We start from the raw sequence: 17,201 nt of genomic DNA on the forward strand, positions 1-17,201 counted from the left end.
CAACCGATATTTTGAAGACAACTGCTATTCATGCATGGCATGGTGTTATGTGCAAAATAGCCAAGATTAATTTATATCCAGGTCTACTGTATGACAGTATCTCGCAAATAAAAATCAGTATTTGAAAACACATTCACTTGAGTGCAAGTGACAATCTTTTTGCTGGCGCGGGTTACAAAAGTATCATTACTATATACCCGCAGACATCAGTGCACCTTTGTATTAATTATTACTACAGATGTCAAGCACATAGAAGCCTTGGTGGTAAATAAACACAACTGGCAGCCAGCAGTAAACTTCTTCTTTGAACTTACCAACAGGACATCAGAGACAAAGGTTATTTTTATTACAAAGCAAGCTGACGTCGGAAGCCAATATTTTTAAAAAGGGTATCAATACAAAGATTATTTTATTTCAAAGCAAGCTGACCTCGGAAGCCGACTATGGTGTCTTTTAAGTGTGCCGATTTTTTTATTTTTTAGCTTTGAATATACAAAGACAGCCGAGATATGGAAGCTAACTTTAGTTCCTTTTTACCAGTATTCACGAAAATTTTGAAAATAAAGTGAAACAATGGAAGTTTTTAAAGTTACACAATATAGTGCTTCATGTGCGAACATCGATGACCCAGCATCATCCAGAAGATTTGGAGAAAATAAAATCATGTGATGAATTCCTGAAGGCCTGAAGAGAAACAGATCATTTCGCTGACAATATGATCATTAACATGGATGAAACTCTAGTGTACTTTGATTGCATTCCTGGATGGACTGACGATAAGATGGGCATCAAAAGTGTGAGAATTAGCAAGACTAGTGCAGATTTGAAAAAATCTGACTTTTGTCCTTGCAGTTTCCGCTTCAGGTGGTGTGTTGCCTCTAACAATTTTTCGCGGTATGAGAAAGCTAAAAAAAATATTCATGTACCAAAATAGATCACACTTGTGCAGGAGAAGGGTTGTGTTGATGAGATGCTGCTGCAGTGGATTAAAGAGTTTTATCTCAAGTACACAGTTTTATATTTTTTAAAATAAAATTTCAGCTGGAGTGCAATTTCCAACATGTAATTTTCTAATGATTTAAAAGGTGTCCCACAACTTACGCCTCGAAAAAAACGATGTGACCCAGAACATACAGTGCACAAAAAAATTACTTTTAAAATTAATTTATGGTGTCCCAACAAATACGGTGTCCCAACATATACGGTAAATACGGTACAAAGATACATACACTATATGCATAGATATATACACTGTATACATAGATACATACACTGTGTACACAGATATATACAATGTAAACATATATATATATATATATATATATATATATATATATATATATATATATATATATATATATATATATATATATATATATATATATATATATATATATATATTCATACACTGTATACATAGATATATACACTGTATATATACTTATGCTGAATACTTAGATAAATACACTGTATACATTGATACATACACTGTATGCATAGATGCAAACACTGCAAAGGAAAACACAAACAGCTGTCAATTCTTTCTGATGGAAAAAATACACAATTTCATGTTAATGGAAAGGACTATAAAAGTAAATAAGTTGAAATTATATATGAACTTAATAGACAGAAAATGTTATAAATTGTGTTAAAACACAGTACATACATTATACAAATAGTGAGGTAGCAAAGTGGAAGCATTGGGAATTGATATTTTGAAATAGTAACAAATTTGTCAAATTAGGCATCGAAGTTGTGTTTTTCTTATAGTGAATTACAGTATAGTAACATGTACCTGTATTTGCACTTTTTCTAATTTTCATTAGAATTCTGTTCCAAGTTTGTTGTCCCAAATATTGAAAATTTGTATTTAACAAGTTCTTTATTTGGTTTGGAACTGAAAGATGGTAAGCTGAAATTGATCTTAAATTTGGATTGTTGCCATATTTTGTTGCATAAAATAATTTCTTGTCTTGTAATTGGACATAGACATATAATTTGACCTTGACATATAATTAAACCGTAACATGTAATTTGTCCTTAGCATATAATTAGACTTTAACATGTAATTGGACCTTGACATGTAATGTGACCTTAACATGTAATTTAACCTTGACATGTAATTTAACCTTGACATATAATTGGACCTTGACATGTAATTGGACCTTTTGTTTTAAATTTTGTCGAGAGAGCTGCAAAAGCTCATTTGTTAGAACATTGGACTTGTAGTCAAATGGTCATGGATAGCTGGTCCTGGGTTGGATATCCACACAGACCATCCCATGTTGGCTGCCTCATTGTGTCCTTGGGAAAGTCACTTAGCTCCATTTCCTTGGCATGATATAGCCAATAATGTGTTAAAAATGCTGTTAAAACCAACAAAAACAAAACAAAACAGAAAAATTAAACTTTGTACATAAGTTTTTTAAAAAAGGTATTTCCCTATTTTGCTATTAAAATTCTAATGTCTTTCATTAAATGTTTTATGCTTTCATTACTATCAAGGAATGGTTTGCAAGCTCTTTTTCACAAGCAGAATAATTTGTAAATATTCCTGTCAGACATGTTTCCTCTGATTGTGTTGCAGTAGTCTAGGTATTGTTGCATATAGCTTGTGTAATATTTTATAATTTGTTTGGTTGTTAGGTATAGATGTACCCGTATATAGCTTGTGTAATATATTATCATGTGTTCAGTTGTTGTATGGCCATGTGTAATATATTATCCTATGTATGGTTGATAGGTATGATTGTATTTTGGCTTGTGTAATATATTGTCCTATGATTGGTTGATAGGTATTGTTGTATTTAGTTTGTGTCCCATACAGAAATTTCTCATGGATTCCATATGGAATACTTATGGAATCCGTATGGAAGAGATATGGACTGAAAAACTTACGGAATCAGACAATTTATTCCATGTCAATTCCATAAGTACTTCACAGCAAGTGAAAATTCCATATGGAATAAAGTTGCAACTTTAATCCACAAGCACTTTTTTCCATATGGAAAGCAGACTCATGTATTATAGCATCATGGAAAATACTCTTTGAAGAATTAATAACCTAAACTATCTGATTCAAATAGAAGTATTGGTGGGAGTTAGAGTACAGGTATATGTCAGTGTAGCTGATGTGGAAGGATGAATATATACTCATATAAATTTGAAGAAACACATGTATGTCAGTTTTCTTTAATTTATTTCCACAGATGTTTAAAAAAGAGACATGACCAAAAAGTAAAGAAAATGTAAACATGATCAGAAAATTAATATCTGGTAGTACAAGCATAGATGAATCTTTGGACTTAGAAAATTTGGTGCAAGGTGGATTTTAGGCTTAATCTGATGTTTATTCTGAAAAGTAATTTTGTTGGCTTCCTATTAAAGTAAACTCTACAAAAATTAGAGTTCATTTTGTTTTTGTGCATGACTTTCTGGTTAGGAAATAAATCAGTAGACCTATTCTTGGAATATGTGTACCTGACTCATTATGCATATGTAACATCATCTATTACTTTTTGAGTTGTCAGATTCTGGTGTTAATTGGTATGCTGATTGGGTAAGACCAATCTAGACAATTCTGGTGTTAATTGGTATGCTGATTGGGTAAGACCAATTTAGACAATTTTGCTGTTAATTGGTATGCTGATTGGGTAAGACCAATCTAGACAATTCTGGTGTTAATTGGTATGCTGATTGGGTAAGACCAATCTAGACAATTCTGGTGTTAATTGGTATGCTGATTGGGTAAGACCAATCTAGACAATTTTGCTGTTAATTGGTATGCTGATTGGGTAAGACCAATCTAGACAATTCTGGTGTTAATTGGTATGCTGATTGGGTAAGACCAATCTCAACAGTTCTGGTGTTAATTGGTATGCTGATTGGGTAAGACTAATCTAGACAGTTCTGGTGTTAATTGGTATGCTGATTGGGTAAGACCAATCTAGACAGTTCTGGTGTTAACTGGTATGCTGATTGGGTAAGACCAATCTAGACAGTTCTGGTGTTAATTGGTATGCTGATTGGGTAAGACCAATCTAGACAGTTCTGGTTTTATTTGGTATGCTGATTGGGTAAGACCAATCTAGACAGTTCTGGTGTTAATTGGTATGCTGATTGGGTAAGAACAATCTAGACAGTTCTGGTGTTAATTGGTATGCTGATTGGGTAAGACCAATCTAGACAGTTCTGGTGTTAATTGGTATGCTGATTGGGTAAGACCAATCTAGACAGTTCTGGTTTTATTTGGTATGCTGATTGGGTAAGACCAATCTAGACAGTTCTGGTGTTCATTGGTATGCTGATTGGGTAAGAACAATCTAGACAGTTCTGGTGTTCATTGGTATGCTGATTGGGTAAGACCAATCTAGATAGTTCTGGTGTTAATTGGTATGCTGATTGGGTAAGACCAATCTAGACAGTTCTGGTGTTAATTGGTATGCTGATTGGGTAAGACCAATCTCGACATTTCTGGTGTTAATTGGTATGCCGATTGGATAAGACCAATCTAGACAGTTTTTGGATAAAGCCCCATCATTGAGTTGATGAATGCTAAAAATAGTATCTGGCATATTTGCAGGTTCCACCCAGAACAGATAAAGATGATGATGACATTGAAGCGTAAGTTTCTTTTTCCATAATCAGGCTATTTATAATTAATTGAACACTTTTCTGATTGATACTTTATTACTGTTTTTTTTCTAACTGATATCTTATTACTGTTCAGGTAATGAAACTTGGCTATAAAGTGTTCATCAGAGATGCTATCAGTTAGAAAGATCATTTGATGGTAAAACAGCAATAACCCTTACTGTCCAAGGCATGGCATTTTTTTTTAAAATTTGTTTCAGGGTTTTCTCTTTCTGCAATTTTCGCCATTGTTCCAGAAAAGATTCTAAAAATTAAAAAGCTGATAACATACAGTTGGTATAAAAAGAAGAATTGATGTTCATTTTATGGTTGATAAGCCATCTAAGCCAGGCACTTGTCAGAGTGCAAACATTTGACATCGCTTGTTATATACCACCTCTTAAAAACAAATTAAATCCAAGATCCAACAACAACAACATTCTACACAGCCACCCATGGTTTTTATAGACATGCCACAGGTAAGAATAGGAACATATATCTAGAAAATTATATCTTTAAATTGACCAATTTTGGTAATATGTCATAAATAAATATTTTATATCATTAGAGCACTTTTAATTGTTGATCCAGAAGATAGCAGACACTTGTCTCCAGGGGAAATAAATTTGACTGGATCAGAAACATTGTTTCATGTTGATTTAACTTTTCAGGAATCTTCTTCTCCCAGAGGGAGTTTCGGCGGATCGACAAAGAGCCAGGTTTATCATCAAGATATTTCGTGCTGATGGGCTTCCTAAGATGAATACAGGCATCATGGCTAATGTCAAGAAAGCACTGACAGGAGAGGGAAAAGATCTGGTCGATCCCTATGTTCAAGTTTCATTTGCAGGGCACAAGGTAATTCCATGATTAATATTTTGAAATTCACATTTTATCCAATCATTTTCCAGCTATGATCCAATAAATAATATCATGTTAGATTGATTTTTTTGTACACACCTACCATGAGGCAGAGTATATTATGTTGTGTTATCTGTTTTGTCCATTTTGTCTGTCTGTCTGTCTGTTACTAATTTAAATTCCACTCAATAAGTTGACTTTCTAGCCTGTTCACTCGCATCATGTACATTCACATCTTGTCCATTTTGAATTTCATTTCCGCTCAGTTACTTTTGACGGTCTTCATGGATTTAAGACTTCATGGACTTTAACATTTTGTATAAGTAAAATTTGATTTTCATCATTTTCTGCCAAATTTAATAGAGTTATGGCCCCTGTTTAACTTGAATTTTGCTGTTCAGCTGCATTATGTAAGCAGGCACATCTAGTTTGTGCTGACATATTTCTGGTTTTAAATGTAAAATGACCAAAAATTCCAGGGTCTTCTTGCATAAAACTCAAGGAAGACTGGACATGAGCAGTAAATTACATTTATGGGAAGTTGTAGAATGCATCCTACTATTATCCAGTAAAAACCAAAAACAAGGGGGAATAATCAGCATTCGACTATAGCTGCATCGTCTTATCTAGCATGTATCTGATACCTATACGCTGAGCATTTTAATGATTTCAGGGCAAGACGACTGTGAAGAAAGGCTGTTATGAACCTGTATGGAATGAGCAGATTGTGTTCACAGAGATGTTCCCACCGCTCTGTAGGAGACTCAAAATTCAGCTTCGAGACAGTGACAAAGTTAATGATGTTGTCATTGGAACTCATTTTATAGACCTTGCCAAGATTGAAAATGAGGGAGAAAAAGGTAAATTTTAGGCACCAAGTTTTCTTACAAGAACTTGGATCATGGGTAGTTTATTCATTTTACCAGGAAAGTTTATTGCTGGATTTTTAGCCGGTAACCACATTGGTCTCAGAAAACCTTCTTCTATATCTTCTTCGTCATGAGGATATATAAACTTTCTTGTAGAGTTGGATACTGTATAATACTAAAAGAACACGATATAATACTAAAAGTATACAATATAATACTAACAGTACACAATATAATACTAAAAGTACCCAGTATAAAACTAACAGTATACAGTATAATACTAAAAGTACACAATATAATACTAACAGTACACAGTATAAAACTAACAGTACAGAGAATAATACTAACAGTACAGAGTATAATACTAACAATACACAATATAATACTAACAGTACACAATATAATACACTACACAGTATAATGTTAACAATACACAATACAAAACTAACAGTACACAGTATAATACTAACAGTACACAAGATAATACTAACAGTACACATTATACTATTAACAGTACACAGTATAATACTAACAGTACACAGTATACTATTAACAGTACATAGTATAATACTAACAGTACACAGTATATTAACAGTACACAGTATAATACTAACAGTACACAGTATATTAACAGTACACAGTATAATACTAACACTACACAGTATAATACTAACAGTACACAAGATAATACTAACAGTACACAGTATAATACTAACAGTACACAAGATAATATTAACAGTACACATGATAATGCTAACAATACACAGTATAGCACTAACAGTACACAGCACAATGGTGGTGCTCTACAGTTTCATATTTTGCATAGGTTAGAATTTTAAAGAAAAAAAATTTCCCTGGCTTTCCTCACTGGTAAAACTGGCTATTTAAAAAAGACCTTGTATATCTTAGGTATAGTTCAAAGAACCTTTAATTTCCATTATTTTGATGTATGATTGATGGGTGTAATTTGGGTTATACAGTATACAGCTTGGCCTTACTCCAAATATGCACCTTTCAAAAAAGTGCTAGCTTCACTTGGTCATTTTCACTTCCGAACTTCAGGATAAATTGTATAAAAAGAGCCAATAACTTTTTATACATTTTATATATTTGGCAATTCATTCATTGCACTTTCAGAAGCTGGTATTGTCTACTCTGGCAAAATTCATTTTCCCTATTTTACTAGCTGCTATGGATAGTGTACTTTAGACTAGTTCAGGCTGATTTTTTTAGAACAAGGGAGCAGTCATTTTAGTTAGCAGTGTGCTTAGATTATGTACAATTTCCGAAAGTACAGTATCCAAAGAAATGTCAGCTACATGACATTAAAGTAGCATAGAGGTATGCCAACATTCTCTCCACTGTGCATGTTTTAAATGCAAACAACTTCACCTTACATACATCACTCTCTCAAACGTATATAATAACTGGTGAGTGCCCCCAATACTAACAATACACATTATAATACTAACAGCACACAGGACAATATTAACAATACACAGTATAATACTAACAATATACAGTATAATACTAACAGTACAAAGGATAATACCAACAATTCACAGTATAATACTAACAGTACACAGTATAATACTAACAATACACAGGATAATACTAACAGCACACAGGATAATACTAACAATGCACAGGATAATACTAACAGTACACAGGCTAATACTAACAATATAAAGTATAATACTAACAGTACACAGTATAATACTAACAATACACAGTATAATACTAACAATACACAGGATAATACTAACAATACACAGTATAATACTAACAATACACAGGATAATACTAACAGTACACAGGATAATACTAACATTACACAGGATAATACTAACATTACACAGGATAATACTAACATTACACAGGATAATACTAACAATACACAGTATAATACTAACAATACACAGGATAATACTAACAGTACACAGGATAATACTAACAATACACAGGATAATACTAACATTACACAGGATAATACTAACAATACACAGGATAATACTAACATTACACAGGATAATACTAACAGTACACAGCATAATACTAAAAATACAGTGTAATACTAACAGTACACAGCATAATACTAACAATGTACAGTATAATACTAACAATACACATGATAATACTAACAGTGCACACTATAATACTAACAATACACAGTATAATACTAACAATACACAGTATAATACTAACAATACACAGGATAATACTAACAGTACACAGCATAATACTAACAATGTACAGTATAATACTAACAATACACATGATAATACTAACAGTGCACACTATAATACTAACAATACACAGTATAATACTAACAATACACAGTATAATACTAACAATACACAGGATAATACTAACAGTATGCAGGATAATGCTAACAATACACAGTATAATACTAACAATACACAGGATAATACTAACAGTACACAGTATAATACTAACAATACACAGTATAATACTAACAATACACAGTATAATACTAACAGTACACAGTATAATACTAACAATATACAGTATAATACTAACAATGTACAGGATAATACTAACAATACACACTATAATACTAACAATACATAGTATAATGCAAATAATACAAGCATAATACTAACAGTATACAGTATAATACTAACAGTACATAGGATAATACTAACAACACACAGTATACTACTAACTGTACACAAGATAATACTAAAACTACACAGGATAATACTACCAATACACAGTATAATACTAACAGTACAAAACTTTTACTTGGAGAAGTGTAAGAGCCTTTAGTGCTAGAACTTGTTGATTTGAATCCAGACCATGGAAATGTATTCCTTTTTATGCCCCCACCTAAAAGATTGTTTTATGGGGTTCACTCTGTCCATCTGTGTTATGTCTCATGCATGCTGATGTACATCAGATCATGGATGCATACTGCATGGAACATGTGCTATTCCTAATATATTGCATTCATCATCATGCTAGAAATTTGGATGTCTGAATCTAATATTGTTTGGAAACTCACATGCCATCAGTTCCGTTACCACACAATGGGTCCACAGGATGATTTACTAATGTGCCTTATTAATATTCATTGTACCTTATTAATATTCATTTTAGCTTATTAATATTCATTGTACCTTATTAATATTCATTTTACCTTATTAATATTCATTGTACCTTATTAATATTCATGAACATTATTCCAGATATGATGGATCATGTAATCATCTTTAAAATGCTACTCTTATTTGGGAGAGATGCAAACAGTGGTTTCTAACATGGATGTCATATCCATGAAAACGTTTTGTTTTTGCAAAAGAAATATCACGGAGAACACATTTTACCATTTTATGTCTTTAGATTTAAGTAGGGAGTGGAATCAATCACATATGGGTTTTTGACAATGAGATCTAGCGGGAGTGTCCATCTTTCTCTCTAATTACAAATACCATTCAGTATCAATGAATCTACTTCCGATTGAACTCAAAAAGTAACTTTGAGCTGGCTGTACTTCATAGTGTTATCCATTTCATATTGTTACATTTTTACGTAGGGTGGTTGAAGTTATCAATGTTATTTGACTTTATTGCTTCTTGTATGCAATTTCAGGTTTTATGCCAACATTTGGCCCCACTTGGGTCAATCTTTATGGGTCCACAAGGGACTACAGCTTACTAGATGAGCACACTCACCTAAATGATGGGCTAGGGGAGGGTGTATCCTTTAGGGGTCGGATTCTTGTTTCCATTAAAACAGAAATACTGGATAGTGTAGAGTGTGGTCCAGCCACAGTCGAAGTGGAGGCAACTCTGCCTATAGCTGAGGTAAATATTAAGGTTGTCAGAGTTATTGTCCTTGATATAGGATGTTGAATTTCAAAAAATGTCTTTGCTTAGTTGTAGTGGTGATTGTTAAAAAGCATATAAATAACTTGCAGAATTCTTAAGTTTACAGAATAAAAGTTTTTGAGATATCACAGCTGGAATTAACTTTTCTTTGAGACTAACCAGCATTCATTGTTTTCATGGCTGCTTCAGTTCACAAATTTATTGACTCTTACAACATTGGCTCAACTGTGAAGGCAGTATCCATGAATTTTAAAGTACACAACAAATGCCATTGTTTGCAGTGCTTCAGAAATGAATGTCCATGAAATAAAATGAATGCTCAGAATATGTGAATAATAATTTGATTTTAAGTGGATATGTAGTGTTTAAAAGTATGTAGAACCTGATGATAATTCATATATATTGGCAGTTTATTATGTAGGAATTGTGTAGTTTATTTTCTTGGTAGATGTATTCAAGGCTACTCAGGTTTTAATTTTAAGAATAAAATATTATTATCCAGGGGCATCAAATACAAAAGGCTGTGTGAAAACTTAAAATATATTTGCAATTGTTTTTTTATTTATATTTATATTTCCTTCCCAGAGTGCAGCAGGTCATCAAGAAGAATACTTCCTGTTCGGATGCTTCCTTGAAGGGTCAATGATTGACAGGAAGATGGGAGACAAACCTATTCACTTTGAACTAAGCATAGGTAGTTTTCTCATTTGAAAAGATAAGGGATTCAGCTAATATATTTTGTGAAAATGGGGGTGGGGTTGTGATGGTGGGATGTTCTTTTCATGGCATTAAAAATCTTATAACATAAATCTGCAAAAATGTTAATGTAGGGTTGTGACATTCTATAATACATATTTGCTAAAATGCTGCTAAGGGGTGTGACATCCTATAATATGAATTTGCTACAATGTTGCTTATGTTGGGATGTGACATACTATAATACAAATTTGTTACAATGTTGCTTATGTGGGGGTGTGACATCCTATAATACAAATTTGCTAAAATGCTGCTAATGTTGGGATGTGACATCCTATAATACAAATTTGTTACTATGTTGCTTATGTTGGGGTGTGATATCCTATAATACAAATTTGTTACTATGTTGCTTATGTTGGGGTGTGATATCCTATAATAAAAATTTGTTACTATGTTGCTTATGTTGGGGTGTGATATCCTATAATACAAATTTGTTACAATGTTGTTAATGTAGGGTTGTGACATCCTATAATACAAATTTGCTAAAATGATGCTATGGGGTGTGACATCCTATATTACAAATTTGTTACAATGTTGCTTATGTTGGAATGTGACATACTATAATACAAATTTGTTACAATGTTGCTTATGTTGGGGTGTGACATCCTATAATACAAATTTGCTAAAATGTTGCTAATGTAGATGTATGGGCTATATGGTTTAAATAATGATACTGGTTTGTTCTTAAATATGGCCAATGTTGCTAAAACAGAAACCAAGAAAACAAAATTTAAATAACATCTCAAAAGCACATTTGTGACTAAATTTTAAAGGAACAACTTTGTACAGAACTTTTGGCCAGAATGTATTCGGTACAAAGTGTTATGTATCTTGAAGTGTAGATGTTGTGTACAGTTAGAAAAGATTTTCCTATTTAAATAAGGGTGGGCAGGGTTTGGAGTTAATATTGGAACTATCCATTGTTCTTTGGTGATGACTTCTGATACTGGAGCTCATGCACTAAGTATTCTACTGGAATGGTGGAGAAAAATGACAATGCCAGCAAATCCCATATGTTTCATATAATAGGTCAATCATACCAAGAGATTGCCAAGAGCACAAAAATGGGGAAAGGTTTACTGCAGTGCTTTACAAGATGAATGATGTGTTTGGTTACTGCATTTGAAAGAGAAACTTTAACTTCATAGCTTCAGAGGGACTTCTCCGATGGCCAAGTGGTTAGAGCATCCACCTCGGAAGTGGGAGGTCATGGGTTCAAACCCTGGCTGAGTCATACCAAAGACTTACAAAAATGGTACTAACAGCTACCTTCCTTGGCACTCAGCATTAAGAGGTTAGTGTTAGGACTGGTTGGCCTGGTGTCAGGATAATGTGACTGGATGGGACATTATGCTACGTGTCTGCAGCATGATGCCCCAGTGCTAGACATCACTATAAACTGCCACATTGCAGACATTGTAGAGATATGACTGAAATTTTTTTAAAAGCTATGTTAATTCCTTTTCACACACTTATAGATTCAGAGGTAGTGTGATCTATGTGTAGGTACTGTAACTCAGTCTCGGAATGGCATGGTTTTAAGTCCAGCTTTGGTCAGTGGTATTCCCTGAGGAAAGTGGTAACCTTCAGTGAACTTGTGTTAAGTCAATGGCGACTGGAAAATCTTCAGTCAGTCACTTCACACCATGGCAGCCACACTTTCTGAAATTCTAGTACATTCAGAAACACTTTAACCAACTGAAAATGTACTGCGAAATCACTATTTTTTTTAGAGATATCAATATTCATGTATTTTCTGGTTGCTACACAACGTAAATTGAAGTACCCAATGTAACTATGTTTACTTATCCCTCAAATTTGTGACCATGAAAATAAATGAATTCACAGCATTTAAAAATAAATTTTCATGGCTATCTGGAATTCTGTTTTAGGAAATGCTGGCAATGTCCTGGATGGCTATAACCCTCCCTCAAAGAAGAGAAAAGGAAGCTCCAGCAGTGAGGATACTGAGTCAACTGATGAAGAAGGTGAAAACAATCCAGAAGAGACCATAGCAAGTGATGCCCCCAAGTGGCAGAGCACAGTGCCACCTATGAAACCCATTACAAGGGATAATGTATATTATCACTTGCCATACTATGAAGACAAGCCCTGTGTCTATATCAGAGAGATGTTTGAGGACCATAGGAGGAGACTGTACAATACCAACATCTTAGTTAAAATTACAGAAAAATTGGTTAGCAATGTTTACATATATTAACCCATTTTTTTATGCTCCTATCATATTCTATAGAGGGAACAATAAGAGTTACCCATGTCCATCCATCTAATCACATATAATCATTAGGAATTTTGTTTCCACTCAAAAACTACTGAAGAACATGACAGATTGAAATCAAATGTAGTATGGGGCTTTCAAATAAAAATATCTATCCATGGTGGAATTCTCAACATTGACTGACAAAATTTGACAAAAGTTATCACCCCTGTTTAACTGCCCTGTGTCTAGCTGTTTCAAATGGAAATTGTATTAATTTGATATTAAATATAACCACCATGGTGGCTATCGTGATAATATTTATTATTGCTACTCCTCCAAAAGGGATAGTTGTACCAACATGGAGTGTTAAATAAAGGAATTCTTATCATGCTGTTCCTTGACGAAAACTGTATCTATCCAACATCTAATTTGGCTGCAGTGGTGGCTATCTTGAAAATCTTGTTATTATTACTTCTCCTAAACAGTTGATTGTATTGACATGGAGTCTTCACTAGAAGACTTTTTATGATACTAGGAACCATGATGGCTCAGTGGTCAGCATCCTGGACTTGAAACCAAAAAGGCATGGGTTTGAATCCTGCTTTCAGACAAGCCAGGGTTAGCTACCATGATGTGTCTTTGGGCAAAGTACTTGACTCCAGTTTCCTCAGCACTTAATAGTCCACTTGTGTTGCTGTGCTGTAAAGTACAAACCAAACTTTAAATGGAGTGAATTTAAGCTCTCCAATTCTTGCCATCATAGCTATCTTGAAAATCTTATTGCTTTTTCTCTTGAATTGATAATCATAGTGACATTGAGCTTTCACTAATGGGTTTATCTTATGTATCTGGTTTGAAATGAAAATTGCGCTGATCAGACCTGTAATCTTGAAAATCTTCTTATTTCTACTTCTCTTGAATCAGATGGCTAAATAGGCCAGGATTTTCAGTACAAGACTGGAGCCCTGAATGACTGAGGGGTCTAAAGCACTCACCATTCCGGATCACTGCCATCTCACCTTTGTCTGCATGGGTTTGGGTCTTAGGCTCGGTTAGCATGGGTACATGAGAAAGCATGCCAGTAGCTTCTTGTGGATTGGTGGTTCCTGGGGTTTTCCAGGGTCTTCCTCCACCAGTTATACTGGCCGCCATGTATAGCCTATCTTGTGCTGAAAAATGTCTTTGAACTCTACAGTAATAACAACAACACTGCAAGACTTATTCACAGTTTGTGCAGCCTTGATAAATTATTCAATCTGAGGGATTGCCTTGAAAAATTCTTTGAATTTTGTGAAAAACTCCATGAATTTTTTTCATATCATCTTAAAAGCTTGAAAAACATTTGTCTGGGGCTGTACAAGTCATGGTATTATGGTATCTTGTTGGCTGTACAAGTCATGGTATTATGGTATCTTGTTGGCTGTACAAGTCATGGTATTATGATATCTTGTTGGCTGTACAAGTCATGGTATTATGGTATCTTGTTGGCTGTATGAGTCATGGTATTATGGTATCTTGTTGGCTGTACAAGTCATGGTATTATGGTATCTTGTTGGCTGTATGAGTCATGGTATTATGGTATCTTGTTGGCTGTACAAGTCATGGTATTATGGTATCTTGTTGGCTGTATGAGTCATGGTATTATGGTATCTTGTTGGCTGTACAAGTCATGGTATTATGGTATCTTGTTGGCTCTAAATAAAAATATTGCTGATCTATGGTGGCCATCTTGAAACTTTTATCACTTTATTTGAAGGGGTGGTCATATCAGTCTGGAACTTAGAGTAAAATACATCGAAGTATATGTAGTTGGTCCTAAATAAAATTGATCACCCCTCAGAATTGGAATAATCTTGTAACAGCTACTTCTCTGAATAGATGACCATTCCATTATTTTGCTGTTCTTGTTTTAAATACAAAACTTCCTGCATTAAAGTGATTTTGGTGTAACTTTCAAAAAAATGCCTGCCTTAATGGCCATCCTGAAAATCATAATGTAGCTACTTCTCTTGAATGAATTTGTATCCACATGGGGGTTTCACTGAAACACTGTAGCAAAATGTAACTGTTTCTGAATAAGAATGGTGCTCATATATATAAATATTATGGTCATGATCAGATGATGTGCATGTTAACCAGTCACTGTGTTTACAATGCATTTTGGAAGAGTTAAACCAATTTTTTTTATTTAGTTTAGCAGTGTGATGCAGATCAGGTAAGGGTATTTGAGCTGAGGAAATTGCTGACTATTTTTCTAGTTATTAATTGTTTTAACAAGTTTTTGCTTTTTCTTTCCATGGTTTTGCTGAAAACACTTGATATTGGAAAAACAACATTTGGTTAGCATGTTCCTATACATAAATAAAATAACCCCACTAGATATTTTTGCAATACATATACTTTTTAATTTTTTTTTTAAATTACCTTGTTAACAGTAGCTCTAAACTCACTTAGGCAAATTAAATTTCAGAGGCCTTTTTAAAAGTATGTACATGTTTTTTTTTGTTTTGTTATAGTTTTGGGCTTGTCTGTTTATTACTGCAGTGGGGATATATGTACTTTACAAAGAAAATATAGTTATTACCTGTTTATTGTTATAATGAATGAAGTTTTAATACTAACATTTGATATAACTTTTGTAAGTGACTCTGAAGTTTAAAGACTTATTTGTGTTAAAAATAATAAATTTGATAAGTTGATAAGTAGGAAAGATTTTGTCTTGAATGTTATCCATGCATACTTTACTCCTTCACTTATGTGTATGTCATTCTAAATCATCAGTGTAATCTTTGATATCATTATCATCAGGACTATCAACAACACTATCAGCAGCACCATCACTATCATCACCATGTCCAACAACAACAACACCTTCACTGGACCAGTTTACATAATTATGTTTTGTAATTCTTCAGGAGGATGGGCTTCAAGAAGTAAATGAGATGATCAACCAGGAACAACCATTTCCAGAGAGGAGATTGCGAGGCGTATTTGAGGAACTTGGAGCTGCATGTTCAAAGTGTGTGTCTTTAGTCAAGGGAACTGGTGGAGGAACAGCAATGGGAAAGACACGACTGGACAAAGAGCGACACAAGCTACTACTCAGGGAGTTGGTCAGCACACTCATACATAACAGAATACTTTTACTTAAGTACATTGAAATCTCGCAGAATTCTTGACCTCAAATTTGAGCTTGTTGTTTTGTTTGACCAGTCATTAATGTTGTTACATTTGTCATTAATATTGTTACATTTGTATAGTTGATTCTGATTGGCAGATAGTGGATACTCAATCTCAGACTAAAGCTTTGAATTTTTTTATGATCTCAGCACCAGAACCAGAACTTTACTAAACTAAAATCGCCTTGAAACTAATGTAGATTTCTGGTCCACAGTGTTCTTTATAAAATAATTTGACTGTGACAGTTTACTGTATTTTTTATTTACATGGCATAATTTTAACTCTTAAAATGCTGCTTGGGTGTATGTGTACAGGCGTGGTCTGGATTGTCAAATAGGTTGCAATAATGCTAGTAGTATTGTTATTTGTTTACATCAAAACATTTAAGATTTTCCTGCACATAATTTGGCAAAAATTATATTTTGGTGGGTAATTGATTGATTGGCTACTTTAGTCATCTTTAATCTTTATTAAACTTTATCTTTATTTCCGTATTGATATCAGATTCAGTTTGTTGCAGTGTCTTAGAAAATCATGTAATTGAGGGTTCTTCTGAATGGATGGTAATATCAGCATAGGGCTTTCATAAAAAGATTTCTTATGATGTCTAGTTGGTCCACAATGAACAGGGTGCTGAACTGATATCAAATATGGCTACTACAGCATCCATCTTGAATTTGACCAGCAGAGCTAATGTCATGCCCAGCTGTCCATTATCCAATGTCCATTCATCTATTAGCACAAGTTTGTTTTCTCTACCCCTCCTTAACTATTTTGGAGTACTACCATCAAACTTCCACACATTCATCCCAGGTTTAGGTGGTACAAAGT

At 33.7% G+C, this 17,201-nt stretch overlaps 1 protein-coding gene across 1 annotated transcript in view; it reads left to right on the forward strand.

The window, feature by feature from the left end:
- Nucleotides 1-17,201, forward strand: part of LOC149807887 (otoferlin-like) — a 480,268-nt gene that overhangs the window by 201,891 nt on the left and 261,176 nt on the right. Inside the window, exons 13-19 of the mRNA XM_089962251.1 lie at nucleotides 4,583-4,623; nucleotides 5,304-5,490; nucleotides 6,167-6,353; nucleotides 9,975-10,189; nucleotides 10,799-10,907; nucleotides 12,862-13,166; nucleotides 16,106-16,303. Coding sequence (XP_089818377.1) covers nucleotides 4,583-4,623; nucleotides 5,304-5,490; nucleotides 6,167-6,353; nucleotides 9,975-10,189; nucleotides 10,799-10,907; nucleotides 12,862-13,166; nucleotides 16,106-16,303 — 1,242 coding nt within the window. The remainder of the gene's footprint in view (nucleotides 1-4,582; nucleotides 4,624-5,303; nucleotides 5,491-6,166; nucleotides 6,354-9,974; nucleotides 10,190-10,798; nucleotides 10,908-12,861; nucleotides 13,167-16,105; nucleotides 16,304-17,201) is intronic.

The sequence above is a fragment of the Sinohyriopsis cumingii genome, chromosome 1 (genome assembly GCF_028554795.1).
Source record: "Sinohyriopsis cumingii isolate HCF-2022 chromosome 1, ASM2855479v2, whole genome shotgun sequence".
In the NCBI taxonomy this organism is placed as follows: Eukaryota; Metazoa; Mollusca; class Bivalvia; order Unionida; family Unionidae; genus Sinohyriopsis; species Sinohyriopsis cumingii.